This window comes from Oikopleura dioica, chromosome XSR (assembly GCF_907165135.1).
Source record: "Oikopleura dioica chromosome XSR, OKI2018_I68_1.0, whole genome shotgun sequence".
NCBI classification, from domain to species: domain Eukaryota; kingdom Metazoa; phylum Chordata; class Appendicularia; order Copelata; family Oikopleuridae; genus Oikopleura; species Oikopleura dioica.
The window spans coordinates 7,144,281-7,158,744 of record NC_137294.1 but is presented as its reverse complement, the minus strand read 5'-3'; the positions used below and the strand labels follow the sequence as shown (position 1 = coordinate 7,158,744).

General features: G+C 41.8%; 5 protein-coding genes across 5 annotated transcripts; 4 read left to right on the top strand and 1 right to left on the bottom strand.

Annotated features, from left to right (window-relative positions):
- The first annotated feature begins 78 nt into the window (after positions 1-78).
- Positions 79-2,025, top strand: LOC145706595 (uncharacterized). Its single transcript, XM_081784016.1, has 6 exons — positions 79-219; positions 262-640; positions 687-1,024; positions 1,072-1,349; positions 1,396-1,607; positions 1,675-2,025. Exons 1-6 carry the CDS (start codon positions 113-115, stop codon positions 1,957-1,959), a joined length of 1,599 nt encoding a protein of 532 aa, XP_081640142.1. The 5' UTR covers positions 79-112; the 3' UTR covers positions 1,960-2,025.
- Positions 2,026-2,079: 54 nt separating this feature from the next.
- LOC145706596 (uncharacterized) lies at positions 2,080-4,695 on the top strand. Its single transcript, XM_081784017.1, has 7 exons — positions 2,080-3,144; positions 3,188-3,278; positions 3,333-3,395; positions 3,437-3,574; positions 3,614-3,652; positions 3,830-4,153; positions 4,199-4,695. The coding sequence occupies exons 1-7, from the start codon at positions 2,354-2,356 to the stop codon at positions 4,331-4,333; spliced, it is 1,581 nt and encodes a 526-aa protein (XP_081640143.1). The 5' UTR covers positions 2,080-2,353; the 3' UTR covers positions 4,334-4,695.
- A 63-nt stretch (positions 4,696-4,758) lies between these two features.
- On the bottom strand, positions 4,759-10,755 carry LOC145709064 (bone morphogenetic protein 1-like). The gene is given in 19 exon segments (XM_081786748.1): positions 4,759-4,993; positions 5,037-5,115; positions 5,157-5,277; positions 5,318-5,414; positions 5,453-5,779; positions 5,833-5,904; positions 5,951-6,087; positions 6,127-6,277; positions 6,456-6,583; positions 6,625-6,731; positions 6,779-7,232; positions 7,272-7,506; positions 7,561-7,660; positions 7,738-7,929; positions 8,022-8,107; positions 8,194-8,434; positions 8,538-8,798; positions 8,840-9,082; positions 9,507-10,755. Coding segments are annotated over 18 exon segments (3,057 nt in total). The 5' UTR covers positions 8,996-9,082; positions 9,507-10,755; the 3' UTR covers positions 4,759-4,880.
- On the top strand, positions 10,280-12,888 carry LOC145706599 (uncharacterized). The gene is made up of 7 exons (XM_081784020.1): positions 10,280-10,838; positions 10,884-10,946; positions 11,023-11,129; positions 11,229-11,305; positions 11,375-11,635; positions 11,698-12,532; positions 12,744-12,888. The coding sequence occupies exons 2-6, from the start codon at positions 10,941-10,943 to the stop codon at positions 11,703-11,705; spliced, it is 459 nt and encodes a 152-aa protein (XP_081640146.1). The 5' UTR covers positions 10,280-10,838; positions 10,884-10,940; the 3' UTR covers positions 11,706-12,532; positions 12,744-12,888.
- LOC145709062 (uncharacterized) lies at positions 12,446-14,248 on the top strand. Its single transcript, XM_081786747.1, has 8 exons — positions 12,446-12,532; positions 12,744-12,833; positions 12,980-13,243; positions 13,284-13,446; positions 13,492-13,616; positions 13,686-13,779; positions 13,892-13,972; positions 14,015-14,248. The coding sequence occupies exons 1-8, from the start codon at positions 12,446-12,448 to the stop codon at positions 14,215-14,217; spliced, it is 1,107 nt and encodes a 368-aa protein (XP_081642873.1). The 3' UTR covers positions 14,218-14,248.
- Positions 14,249-14,464: the final 216 nt, after the last annotated feature.

Genomic DNA, 14,464 nt, shown 5'->3' with positions numbered 1-14,464 from the left:
CACTCGTGAGATTTCTGCAATACGACACGCACCTTTTTATTTTCGCTGTTTTTCATTTTGATCATGTAGACACTACTTTTTAAGCAAATTTCCATTTAGAAATCGGTTCAAGATGTCGATTGACAGGCGGTTGATTCAGAATATATGCGTCAACATCGTCTTCTGGCTCGACGACAAAGAGTTCGTCAGCGACAGTCAGAAACAAACTGAGGCGATAAGGTAAGTCGAATCAGATCATAAATTCATTCAAGGAAATTCTAGGTCGTTCATGGGCAAACACCTAAGCGAGCTTAAACGATCGCTTTGCTTATGGACAGACCTTGGACGATTGGTGATGCCAGCTCACGTGCAAGAGTGGCACGATCTCTACAGTCGTGCCGAGCGATCAGAGATCGGACTCATCCCCGTCATTCTCTCCGCCGCGATGGCTTCTGTCGGCCAGGAAACTTGCCAGACCTTCATCAGGACCATCTCTGAGAAGATGGAAAGCTTCTCAAAGTCCTCTAGCCTGGGCGAGAGAGAGATCGTGAGCGTCATCGGTTCACTGTTCGGCCACGGGGCTACTCCCAAGTCGGTTGTGCCGAGCGACTCCCTAAACGTGTCGATTGAACACGGTCGTCGACTGTCGCTCAGTGAGCAGGTAATGCTCGATCAACTCTTCTGGTAACTTACCGACTATTTTTAAGATCCTGAACATTTCCGGCGGCGGAGGAATGCTGGACTCACCAAATCGTCGCGCACCATGCTCGCGCTGCACTGAGCTTGAGCAGAAGCTCTATATCAAGAATAATTGCCTGAGAGACGCAGAGCGCTACAACGAAGAGCTTCTGCAGGGTCGCGAGAAGGCGGATAAAAGCTACGCGAATCTTCAGGAGCGGATTGAGAAGCAGACTTGGCAGCTCGCGAAAATCTCCGATTACGAGTCTCTTCAAAAAGACAACACTCGTCTGTGTCAGGAGAACAGCCGCCTCCAGGAAGATACCGCTAAATTGAAGAAGCTTAGGACGGAAAACGAAGTCCTGCGGTAAAAACTTGTTATATTCTCTCGTAGATTAACAAGTGTAATTTTAGACTTCGTGTTTCGCAGCTCATCGAAAAAGTGAACGATGGGGTGGTCGAGAAGTCGAAGCTGGAGGCGACCATTCATGAGCTCAACGAAGGCGTTAAGTGCAGAGACTCGGCGTACTGCGCTCTCGAATCGCAGATGGATGAGCTAAAAGAAGCTTACTACCAGCTTCAAAATGAGCACGTGACGCTCAAGCAAATGCTAGAGGAGAACTCCGCCTCTAGCGAACGGCAAAATACCTCTGAGATAGAGCAGAGAAGCTTCGAAAGCCCCAGCTTCTCAGGTATAGATTGTATATTTGAATTTTGTTCTGATAATTTACTACGTAGGTTCCTTGCCTTTGCAACAGCATGTGAACGAGGAAGAGTCCATTCAACTGCAGTTTTTGAAAAATGACTTGCAGGAGAAGGAGGAAGAGCTCAACGCACTTCACCAGCGCTTCTCCGAATGCTCCAAAAAGCTTGCAGCTCTCGAATCCGTCGATCTCATTTCCAAGCAAAAAGATGACCTCCTTCAAAACCTAGAGCAGCAGAAAAAACAGGTAAAATATACTCATTCTTAATACTTTTCTACATTAAATTTTATCATGATTAACATCTGTTATGTAGCTACAGCTGCGTGTTTCAACGCTCGTAAGCGAAGCTGACGAGCAACAGCATCGACAGAGCGAAGCCAGCCTTGAGTACATGACGTCACTTAAGGTTGTTCGAGCTGAATTGAGCGCGGCACAAGCTGAGTTAAAAACCGCCAAAGCGAATGTGGCCATCTTGAGCGAGGAGAAGAGCGCACTCATCGAAAGCTTGGATCTTCAAAAGCAGGATAATGTTTCTCTGCCAGGGCTCGAAAACATGGATGAATCTTGGGTAAACGTGTATGATATAATATGTTCATAATTTGATTGTAAATATGTAGAACCACTTCTTTCGCAAACGTTTTGATCTGTTAAAAATAAAACGGCCTAAAACGTATTGACTCGTGTCTATTTTGCAAGTTTCGAGCCCTCTAAAGAACGACAAACTCGCTGCGAAAGAAGCATCCTTTGATGAGTTGCAGGAAGCGTTGCAAGCCGCAAAAGAAAGTCTTGAGGTGAAGCTAGACGAGTGCGACGAGAATGAGAAAACTATTCATCGACTGACCGCGAAAGTAGATCGTGAAATAGAGCAGCGACAAGCGACAACGCAAGAGTCGGAGAAGTACAAAGAAGCACTCGAGAGCAGTCGCACTGCCTGTCGAGAGAGTTGCGCCCGTGAGGAAGCTCTGAAGAAAGAATGTAATCTCGCGGAAGAAATGATAAAGGCACTGGAAGAGAAAATTACAGAAATGAGTTCGAACGAAGAGAAGCAGAATCAGGTTCTACTGTGCGCAAGAAAGGAGCTCGCTGAAGAATTAGAGACTCGCAGAAGGAGTGAAACGGCGTTGAAAGAAAAGACGATCGAGCTTGAAGCTGTCAACTCGAAAATCGTTCTTTTGAAAGGAGAGCATGATGAGATTGTTGCTCAGAGAATCGAAGAAGCGGAATCTGCAAAACAGCTTTTGAATAAAGACTTGCATGAGAAAGAGGATGAGCTCAATACTCTCAAACAGCGCTTCTCCGAATGCTCCAAGAAGTTTGAAGCTGCTAACTTGGAGCTAGTTCTTTTGAAAGACGAGAACGAGAAGATCATTGCTCACAGAATCGAGAATGCAGAATCTTCAAAAGAGCGAGAGAGTGTCTGGGCTGTGGAAAAATGTGCCTTCGAAACGAAAATTGAGCAGAAAGAGAAAGAGATAGATGCGATACAGAATCAGTTCCGAAAAATGCGAGAGGACATGACGACTAAACTTAGAAAGAAAGACGATACGATCAAGGCGCAGACGAAAGAGCTTCTCGAAGAAGTAAATAATAGAAATATCGTCACGGAAAAATATAACGCCTTGAAAACTAAAATGCGCGAGTCGGAGAATGCTCTTCTAATTTCTAAAAAGTCTGAAGATCAAATAAAGGCACTTGGACGGGATCTTGCGCTCAAGAATAGAGAGCTCGTGGAGAAAACGGACGAGCTAAAGCGATCAATTGAAAAGAACGAAAAACTTATCCGGTATGTGACGAAAATATTTATTCGTTAATAAAACCATTCTAAGAGATAAGCAACTGCTGAGTAAAAATAATGAAGAGTTCTCTGCGCGGATCAAGGAGTTAGAAGCAACTGTGAAAAGCTCCGAGAAACGAGAGGTAGGTTAAATTATTATTGATCAAAAGAGATGTTTTACTTAATTTCTCATTCAGTCGATGAATGCCGAGAAAAACAAGCAGCTAGAGAAGACCATAAGTGATCTTCAGAAATATCAGGTAAAGTATTGAGTTTTAAAAGGATACTATAAAACGTTTAGCAACAGACTGAAGTGGAAGAAGACTCCGACGAATTCAACGGTTCGATCCAGTCGTCTCAGTTCGATAGATCAAAGCTTCCACTTCCGAAAGAGTCGATATTATCAGAAGCAGCTCTTCTTAGGCACAACGCAGAAAATGTAAGCCCCATAGTTTTCACTCATGCTATCCCTTTCTAGATTTCTTGGCTTAGTAATCCGTTCCAAAGGAAACTCGGGGTGAGGAAGTATATTTTTTGCACGAATGATACTGCATGTGACACATGCCATGTGTCTGATCTAACGCATTTGTTAATAATCAATACCACGCTTTTTGATTTGCTTGTGGGAGATAAAGAAAATTAATTTTATTTTTTATGTTCCAATTTATAAAATAAATTAAAAATTCCCTTTCAGCAGCCGTTTTCTACGCCGATCCAGACTCCCGGTCGTCTGGCCTTAAATGTCTGCGAGGATGAGGATGACGACGACCATGTCCAACAAGCGCTTTTCCGAAACTCGCGTATCACCAACGTCCTTGCGAAAGACGAAGACGAGGCAAGCTCGTCGGCACACGATCAAAAATCGGATCAAGCATCATCGTCATCGTCATCGACGAAGTCGTCTTCAGCTGAGAAAGAGAACGAGTTCGTTTACAAAAGTCGAGGCAGTTCATTCATTTCTCAACGAAACAAACTCCAGCCGGCTCATCTCCGCTCATCCTATCCAGTAGAACAAGAGGCAAGTTTTCTTCCTTAGGGCAATAAAGTATACTCTATATTTTAGAGCACGCCCTCGAAAAATACAACTCTAGAAAGACGAGAAGCCTTCAAGAAGCCTAAGACTAAGCGTCGTAGTTCGGTGAAAGAACTTGGAGTCTCTATTCGAAAGCGATTCCGGCGCTCTGAGAAAAATGACTAAGGCTATGTTTATCCAAATTCATCTTCAAACAAGGCCTCCTAAAAGGCTCTTTCGAGACATGATATGTTCGCTTTTAAATTAAATTATACTAATAATCGAAACATCTTTTTAGGAGTCCTTGTTTTCACCTGTTCATCACTGTATTACGAAAACCCATTCACAATCGCTTTCCCCAGATCACCTTGAACCATCCCATTCCCCTTTCTCAACAAAGTCTAAAATGCAAAATATCGCCCTTTACAATCACAGTTTCCGAAGCTTCCTTACCAACTTATCACATTCACTTTCACCATTGCCTCCTCAGCTTTTCACATTCCAATTTATATCACTGCGGAAATTTTAAAATAAAATATTTTTTTACTCAATTACCTCTTTTGTCATTATTGTCTTTGCATACAAAAGGGAGCAGTTCGGTTTACCGGATCATTTATTCATTATTTTATATGAAGTGGACAATTTTCACTAAACGTTTATACATAACAGCAGCTTTGGATAATGGAAGGAAAGAAGGTAGTAGTGAGATCTATTGGCGCATTCGATAAAGCATTCAGTTCCGCGCATTGGGGTGTCGCATCGTATTCCGTCGTCTCTGCAGCAAAGAATACTTAATTTGGAAACCTCTTTTCGTGATCGTTCCATCCGACTGGAAGCGTAGAGTAACTATATATTTCTGGTAAATAAAATCGGGAAAGAGGCTTTCTACCGGGAAGATTGAGAATTTCAACGAAAGGCTTCGACGTTGGCCAGCTCGAGGGCTTACCATCGCCGCATCGCTTCTCGACCTAATCATTTTATTTTTGCTAGAGATCTCAAGCTCTCCTACCAAACCACTAGCCATAGAATTCACTTCCAAATAATCGTATTTACAAGTCGGTTCTTCCTCAATTTGAAACATTTGATAGGTCAGCTTTACTTTCGTCGCCATTCCAGGCAATTCATCACGACTACATATAAAGAACATTTATTCGGCAAATTTTTGATTACCCAGGTGCATTCAATGTCCATGTGCAATCAGCATCAGTCGGATAGTCCTTGTCTCCGATTGATGCATGCGAAAAAATCACACGCTCAGAATCAGTAACTAAATTTTTGATAGAGAAATTTTGGCTTCGCGCTCACCCGTGTAATTTCCACCGCACTCGGATCTATAAACTGCTTTGAAGCCCTTTTTTTGGATTGAACCATCAGAGAAGAAGTGAACGTCAACATCATTCCCTCTGGAAATGTAATCATGTGGAGAGGAGCGGCAAATTTTTTGAACAAGTCTTTTCTGCTCCGAAAGTTCCACGCGGTCGTAGCCGCAGTCTTCCTGTTGCTCGACATCAAACTCTTCCCATTTAATTCTGATTCGATGTCCATCTTTTGTTCTCAGCTTCCAATTACAATTAGCCTTCTCTGGGTACCGCCCAGAACTGTATCCAGGAGAGTAAAATTTGTCTTGGTATTCTACAAATATGCGTCTGAGTCGACGACCGTTTTTTCTTTGTTTCCGATCTCACCTGTTACATCAAATGCACTTCCACATTGGGGCTCTTCTTTGCAATTCTTTTTGTCAGTATGGAGGGTATATCCTATTCAAAACAAGTTAAAACGTATAATAGATATATCATAAAAAACCTTTTCTACATGCACAGTGATATTTGCCAGGTTCATTGACGCAGAGATGGTGGCAACCGCCGTTGTTTTTTTGACACTCGTCAATGTCTAGTTGGTAAGTGACATTGAAACCGGTCTTGCCTATGGACGCATCGGACCTAAATCATGAATAGTGTGTTCTTTTAATGTAAGACAACTTGAAAAACACGCGCATGTGATTCCGTGTTGATGAAACCGAAGGCATGTTTTCTGTGCGGACTGAGCAGATTTTCCCTCCAAGGAGTGGCGATGTTTCCAGAAGTCCAGAACGCAATTCGAGGTAATCGTATTCACAGCCTCCTTGTGTCCCTGAAGGATCTACTCCGAATTATTACTCTTTATAAGGCGACCATATGTTATGAAAGGCACTGTTAGAGAAAGCCACGTCACATATCATTTGGTCAATTGAATAATGTTAACTGGAGAATGAATGTTGCAGCATGCACAAATCTTTCTAGTCCTCTATTGTGTTTGTGAAGTAGATTACCTTCTATATCAAGATGGTTGAATGTAAGTATTATTTTATAATCTGAAGGTGCCACTATCATCCATAGACACTCTTTGTCCGGAGGGTATTCTTTTGGGAAGCCTGGAGACACGATTTCACCCGTTTTACTGATAAAAATATCAAGAAGTGAAAGTGAACGACGACAAACCTAGTTAATGTTCCACCGCAACTAGTTTCACATGAAAATCCATCGTCTTTTAGGTGAAAACCGGGATGACACTGACAGACAAAGCCGCCAATATTATTGCGACATATCTTTTGAGAATATATGCTTTAAGAGTATCAATACTGATAACGCAAACCTGTTCGCATCCTCCATTATTCAAAAGACATTCGTCTTTTTCGGGAATGAGATTTGCGATAAAACCTCCTTTATTCACATTATTGTCTGACTTTTCAAGGATCGTTTCTCATTAATAATTAGTAGGTAGTTATAGAGAATTTAATCCTTTCTTGAATTCAATAAATAATTTTTCTCCAGAAGATTTAATTGGATCGGGGGCCTTGAAACCACACCATTTTTTGATTAGCGGCGAGTTCTTCGTGGCTCCATCTCGTACCTCCAGATAATCATACGTACATGACTCGTGTTGTTCAACTTCAAATTCATTGAGTTCAAGGCCAATCTTGTAGCCAGGAGGTGCGTGTACTTCCCAAGCGCAATTCGAATTCGGAGGATACTTGTCCGGGTTATTCGGGGACACGATTTCATGATTGTTGTTGCCATTCAGCATAATTGTTCCACCGCAAATAGCTCTGAAAGTATTTCACTGAGCAATGACATGCAACAAATACTTGTATTCCATTCGAAAGCCCACTGAGTCTGAACGGCGTGAAACCTTTCGGTATTTGACGAACATCCGATGCGTCGTCGTTGTAAAAGACATTCTTTTTGGCATGTTGTCTCGACAGTACTTTCCTATCAGTTTGTCGCTCAGCGTCGGACCATCGTAAATTTCCAGAAAATCGTAGTGACAATTCGCATCTGACGCAAAACCAAGATCTGATATGTTCACTTCCAAGGTCTCGCCTTATCATGGGCTTAGTTTTGTTCCTCTTCATTGCTCGTATTTTTATTAATTGCCCTTTCCTGGCGTAGTCGAGATCCTCCACTCACAATGGAGTTGCTTATCATGCTTGACATACGAGGGATAACCTGGACTCGAAAAGTTTCCGGTCGGAGTCTTATTAAATATTTTACTTTAACAATTTTTCCTTTGGATGCTTCGTGTTTCTTAAGCTTTTTGATAACCATTCTTACCTGTAACGTTTGGCCACAAGATGGACATCTGTAAAGTTTGCGTGCTTGAATCTTGTCACCGTCGGAGAGCTTAATCCTTTGCCCAATAGTCGGTTTTATGCTGACTCCAGGCTGAGGGATAGGGCGCAACGTATCCATGAAGGCACCTTTTGCAAAAGTATTTCGAGAATAATGCATGATCGAGTCAAAGTCTTTTCCAAGATTTCAAGCTAAGAAAGAAACTTATTCAAGTTACTATTCTCTAGCTTCTTTTGAAAATAGCTATTAGCTGTGAAATCCAAATCATAGGGTTCTTGCAAAGAGTCGATTTCATTTGGTGGCATTTTTTGAAAGTTGTAGTCTTGGTTTTCTTGAATATTTTCATATACGACTTTTATGTAATCATCCCTTTGCATAGTTTTTGAGTGCGTTTGGTGATAAATCCTCATATTTTAGTGATAGTTACATTTAAATAACTATTCCTATCAGGTCTCGTGTGCTCATGCCAAAAGCCGACGACATGACCAAGCTCGTGAACAACGATCCCAAACTTGTCGCAGTTCTTTCCAATCGAGATCGCCTGTGCACCAAGTCCACGTCTGCCTACAAACGAGCAGCATCCGCACGGTCGTTGAGTGAACAAAATATGGGGATCTTCGGGCCTCCCTATATGTTCAATGAAGGTAACGCAAGTGTGGAGCTCCCAGTGACGCATTGCCTAAAAATCGCGTTGGGATAAGAAGGAAGAAGGACGATTAATTAGTTAATCTCATTAATTCATACTCACAAAAGAGCAAATCTCTGATCTAGCGAAGACTAACTTGGTAAAAGATACTTCTTTGTTTTGACGTAAAGTTACTCGATATCTCATAAGGAATAACAGCATGAGGCCATTTACGCTCGGGTAGAGAAGTGACTGCCCGTTTCTTGCGACGATCGCGCTGTTCGATCTCCTTCATCAACTCTGCTTTGCCGGCAGTCTCGTTTCTGGCGCGTTTGTGTGCGGCGGCCTGTCCGAGGTCGCTTAGAACTTCTTCCGGTTCGCGGCCAAATATACGACGAACATCGTCCGCTGTCAAAGCCTAAGTCTAATAAAAGAACGAGCAAATTATACAGAGCCTACTTGATCACCCCAAAATAAAGATGCGTCGGTGCAGGGGTCAGCGACTCCGTCAATTTTATCGTCAAACTTCTCAGCGATTGCAATTGATATAGAAAGTGTGCTTATCAGTAGAAAGGTGAGCTTTTGCGTGCAGTGTCTTAAACTCGCCAGAGTCATGGTTCGTTTTTCTCGTCGATTAGCTCACAAGGTCTTCATCTTCTGTATAAATAAACGTTCCTTCTAGATTATTCTCTTCTCTTTTTTCTGAATTAGCTAGTAACTAAAACTTATAGATCATCAATTATTCGCAAGAAGCCCCAAAACACGAACCTCTGTGTGTTTGTTGATTTATTAACCCCTAACTGTAAGCCAGTTACTTCAGCGACAGCAAATTTAATTATTTTCTGCGACAATAAAAGACGGAAAAAGAAGCAAATCGATCGTTTCATTTCTGCAGGTGTTTTAGATGACTACTGTAATATTTCGCTAAGCTCACTTGGTTTAAATATTCTTATAGACCCGCTAATTGAGTTATCAAGTTCAAGTCGAGTAAATACTGTCCGCTCCTAGGTCAGGAAAAGTTCAAAATGATCTGGTGTCGCTGATCTTTATTTAGGCTTGGAAATTTAGAGAGTTTTCTCATTTAGTAAGTTTCTGGAACGATTTTCTATATAAGAGCTCGAAATACCGTATGGTCTCGAAGGGAGTTTATTTTCTCTCAGGATTGTCTGTAAGTCTGGCCTCTTTCGTGGTCTATTTGGGCCGCCGGGTTGATTTGGACACCCAACCTCTTCTCAAGTGCGCCGGTCTTTTTAGGCACACTGGCCGAGCTGGAAAAAAACTGGAAATTGAAAGTGTACTTTTAAAAATTTCACAGTCGGCGCCAGTGGGAAACAATGAGGATCAAGTAGACAAATATGGCCCATTTTATTATATGGGGTACTTAAATAAGAGGCAAGAGGTCACTTTAAGGGTCTCGGTTTAAATAAGTCCAAAGGCCACAAGCGAATAGTCAAAGGATGAAAAATGGAGTTGATGACACGTTAAGAGTCTTAATTTTACGACGCGAAAAAAGCCACAGGCGACAAAGGGCTGAAAAGCTCTTATCAGTCAGTCAGCAGTCCACCGGGTTGTCGCTGCACTGAGAATTATGGAGGGCTTTCTACACGTGCGTTTGTACTTTTTAAAGCTTGAGATATGAAATTCCCGTTGGAAGAAGATTAATCTCATCAAAAGCGGTCATCAAAACTTGTCATTAATGCCTTTTAGCCACTGACCGACGTCATCGGTGTTGACACGCATCAGGCTGTTTTCGCAGCAGTCGTCGATCCCAAAGATGCAGATGTTATTTGGTGCTTCAACGGAGAGCCAATTGAGCCCGGCAAAGACGCCAACATAGAAATATCACGAGATGACGGAAAAGTCTTTCTTAAGAAAGGGGCTCATCATTTTTTTTTCTGGAGAGCACAATCTCCTAATTTGAGTAAAATAAATTATTTCAGTGAGGATGAAGATGATGACCTCTAAAAAGGGTGTGAGGTTTGATCTGATCGTTTTTGTCCGAATCATAGAGATTAGGAGAGCATAAGTAGAAGGAGCCATTAGGAGGCTTAGTTTGTCGCGATGCCAATTTAAAAGCGGGAAATAAAATTAATTGACATGCAGAAGAGGCCTATTTCCTTCCTAAAGAGTTCTAATTTGCTGATCAGTGGCGAAAATGAACAATAAACAGCGTTATTTATGTGCTGCTAGTACAAAGCTAAGCCAACGCTTTTAACGCCATTAATTAAGTGAACGCACACTTGTGTTTACTGCTTCCTAATTCTGAAGAATTTACAGGCTGATTACTCTTTATTAACTCTTAACTCTAACATGACGGAATTTTATGTTTCTCCTCGGAAATCAACCGACCGTAAAAATGATATAAAACTCCTACGAACCACGCGTAAAGATAAATGACGTTGGTCCTTCTCGGGCTGGTACTTATCAAGTAGAGGTGCAGACGGAGGCTAAACCAAAGGTGGATAAATTGATCTTGACTGGTCTTGATAATCGTATTAAATAGTCCTTAGCACGTCTCCTCTACAAGAAAGAAGCAAAGCTACTGTCGTCGAGTCAATCAATGAAGGTATAACTGAGTTATTCTGGCTTCTCACTACGAGTCCATAACTCTATTTGGAAAAAAACTAAGAGTGTCTTTACAGGTTGAGGAGGGAGCAAGTTTCAGTATCAATGTTACTGTGTCTCCACCAGAAGCTCCGGTCTGTTGGTATCACGATGATAAACCTGTTTCTGAAGCGTCCATTACAAGGTGTTATATTTGTTTTTTCCAATCCATAAAAATGCACGAGGTCATCATGACATGACCTTCAATAGGCGATGACAATTTTTATAATGTGTTTTTCCTCAGGAATGGAGATTTATCTTCTGTGAACCTCGAGAATGTCAGCAGAGCCAACGCAGGCGCTTATTTCGCGATTATCAAAGGCTTGGTTGCAAGTTCATCCAAACTACTAGACCGTAATTAATCAATATAAACGAGCGAACCAAAAACAGAGAACGATGAGTTCTTTTCATTCGAGCCCATCCGAATCGTGCAAATTCAAGTGCAATCTCTCTCTATTCCTTCTTTTGGCATCGCCGATGTGACAACTTCAGCTGGATCAATTGCCACATTGAAATGCGTATTGGAAGACAATCTTTCTGCGAATTCTGTCGAGTGGCATAAATCATCTTCCTTAGACGTCTCCTGGCCAAACGAGCAGATCTTCGAAAATGACAGGGTTAAAACTGGCTCCGAAAATGGATCAACGTTTACTTTGACAATAGCTTCGGTCGAAAGCATGATTTTTACTTTTTGGTTGACTGCTTTATTTGACCGCTTTGAACAGAAAATGTTTCTGCCGCTGATGCTGGTCTCTATTTCGTGAAAATCCCCGTCTCAAGGAACTCATCGTTGCTGTACAGTGGCGAGTTGAAGGTCAACGGAGCAGGCCCGAATGGCATATTGAAAAAACAGAATGTGTCAAAAGCTGCTGAGCCACTTGGATTCATTGAAACTATAAATCATCCAATCGTGCCACCTAAAGGAGAAGCCACACTTTCCGTTTCTGTGGAGTCAAGTTTACAAATTCATGAATATGTCTTTCCTGACATCTGCAGTTTAAAGTGCGGATATTGCTTAACCAAATGCTTAGCGCTTACTTTAATGACCAAATTTATTTTCCTCGCTCAGAGTATCAAACTTATAGCTTGAACTCTGACTCTAAATACTTCGCAGATCAATGTTTTATCTACAGTAATGGAAGAGGTGCATTATCAAGTCACCTTGAGTGGATAATCAGTACAAAACGCGCTAAGATATGACCAAATACCTAGCTAAAACTAAATTTGCTGTCTTTGAAAACTTGTGGTTAGCCACACGACGCACAAGTTCTTTGGTACTCTCCTTTTGGGAATAAGCCGATCCAAGAAAAGATTAAACAACGCCTATAATTAATAAATTGTATTCCTTGTTCACGCATAAAAATCTTAAGAACAGACTGCAAGAAGTTCAAATTAAGCTCAAGAGGCCACAGTCGGTCGCTGACGATAACTGACTGCTACGAATGTGATGGAGGTGCATACATGGTCCAAATACAAGACAAAAACGGTCAATCATGCAACGACAGACTGCGAATAGGCTATGTCAAAGTAGGATCGCCTTCACCAAAAGTAAGTTATAATTGGAGAGAGAGCATATCATTTTATGCAAGAAGAAGGGTCAGTAGATTCCGTGGGTCAATGATCTTGAAGACACTGGCTAACTTGACCCCTTAACAGTTCTTAGAATCTCCCTCTGCGCACCCGCATGCGTTTATTATCCAAACTACAACTTTATCCTGCTCATAAAAGCAAATTATTTGTCATAATGCCTATGCCTTAGGATTTACTGATGCTCTGGGCCGAAGAAATGAAAAAATGTAATGAAATTATGCACTCAATGGCCGAGTCTCAGAAAATTTACGAAGAAAAGGCTCGAATCGCCGAAGAAAAACTTGAAGATTGGAAAAAAGGAAATAGAAAACCGCAAAAGGATCGGATCAAAATCATAAATATCATAAAATATTCTTATTGGCAAAATTTCGTTTATGCTTTTATGTTTCTTGATCCTCTGATTAGACAGCTAAAACAAATGAAAAAGGTCAACTTGTTGATGAGTCTGGCAAACCTGTGCTGGATAAGTCAGGCAATCCAGTTGTTGCAAAAACGAATGAAAAAGGTGAAATTGTTGATGAGTCCGGAAAACCCCTTCTTGATGAAAGCGGTGAGCCTATTCTCGCACCCGTCGATAAAAATGGTCAGCCAGTTCAAGTGGGAACAAAAGACGGAAGAAGTCCTCTTTACCAAGAAGGTCGCGCGCCAGTCCCAGAGCCGGTTATCAAGGTGCGCTCACAGTGGGAACCAGAATGTAGCCAATATTTAGAAGGAGAAACGAGCCGATGGGAAAGAGATTCTTCTTGGTGAAGGCGGCAAACCACTTGTTGATGACAGTGGGAGACAGATTCTCGTCGACGAAGATGGAAGGGAATTCGTTGAGGGTGAAAACGGAGAGCCCATTTTCGAAGTTAAAAGTGCAAGTCTTGAAGGTTTTCTAATATCGATAGATTCAATGAATAAATAAATTGAATAAGCCGCGAAAAAAGAAGAAAAGATTCGAGAAATTGCTGCTGCTGCCGTTGCACGTTCTAGCGGAGCCTCTTCAGCGTACGAAGGAGACGGTAGAGGACGTGCTTCACGCCGTGGACCTTCTATTGTGGTAATGATTTTTTCTCTATCAGATGACCCGATTGTCAAGTAAAGCATATGTCTATGCATTAATGTTTAGGGAAGCGCATATGGAGGAGCCGCATATGGGGGAGAACCTGTTCATCGACAATCTGCAATGGAGAGGGCCTCGAAGTTCGGAACAATCGGAAGAGGTACTCAGAGTACCGTACTCTTTTAGGAGTTTATCAAAGTGATTAATAAGTCATGGGCTACTAGAAATTTTTTCTCTACAAAGTGGAAGCTTGAAATGATTATTATTTTAAGCTCGTTCAAAGTCGAGAGGTAGAAGACCATCAGTTGGCTCGCCCAGAAAAACATGCGAAGTTGAAGAAAAAGTTATTGCGGGTTTATTTGAGTCTTAGGAACATGTATTTAATGATTTTAAAGCTGCCGAAGCGGACTACCCACCGCCAAAGATCGACCCGAATCTGCCAGAAGCGGAGCAGAAACTGTTGATGCTCGAGTACCAAGTGAAACTGAAAGACCTGATCAACTCGAGACTACAAGAGGAATACAACAAGCTTTCATCGAAATTCGTGACAGCCATGGGCGAAGTATGCGAGTGGCAATACGATAGAAGACAGAAATAGAAAAATTCTGTACTCAAAGCTGTAAATAAAATGAAATAATATTTACTGTTAGAAATGAAATTTGTAAAGATAACAGATTCTCGCAGAAGATAAAATCGAGCGATTTTGACTTATTTCTCCAACTTTCTTTTACCTCTTGTACGGCAAACATAATAGTGCAGTTGTAATCAGAGTTCGAAATTTTTGCGGCTCCCGGGCAAGGGGGCGGCGGGCGGGCGGGCACGGGCAGAATATTTAAGATTCCCGG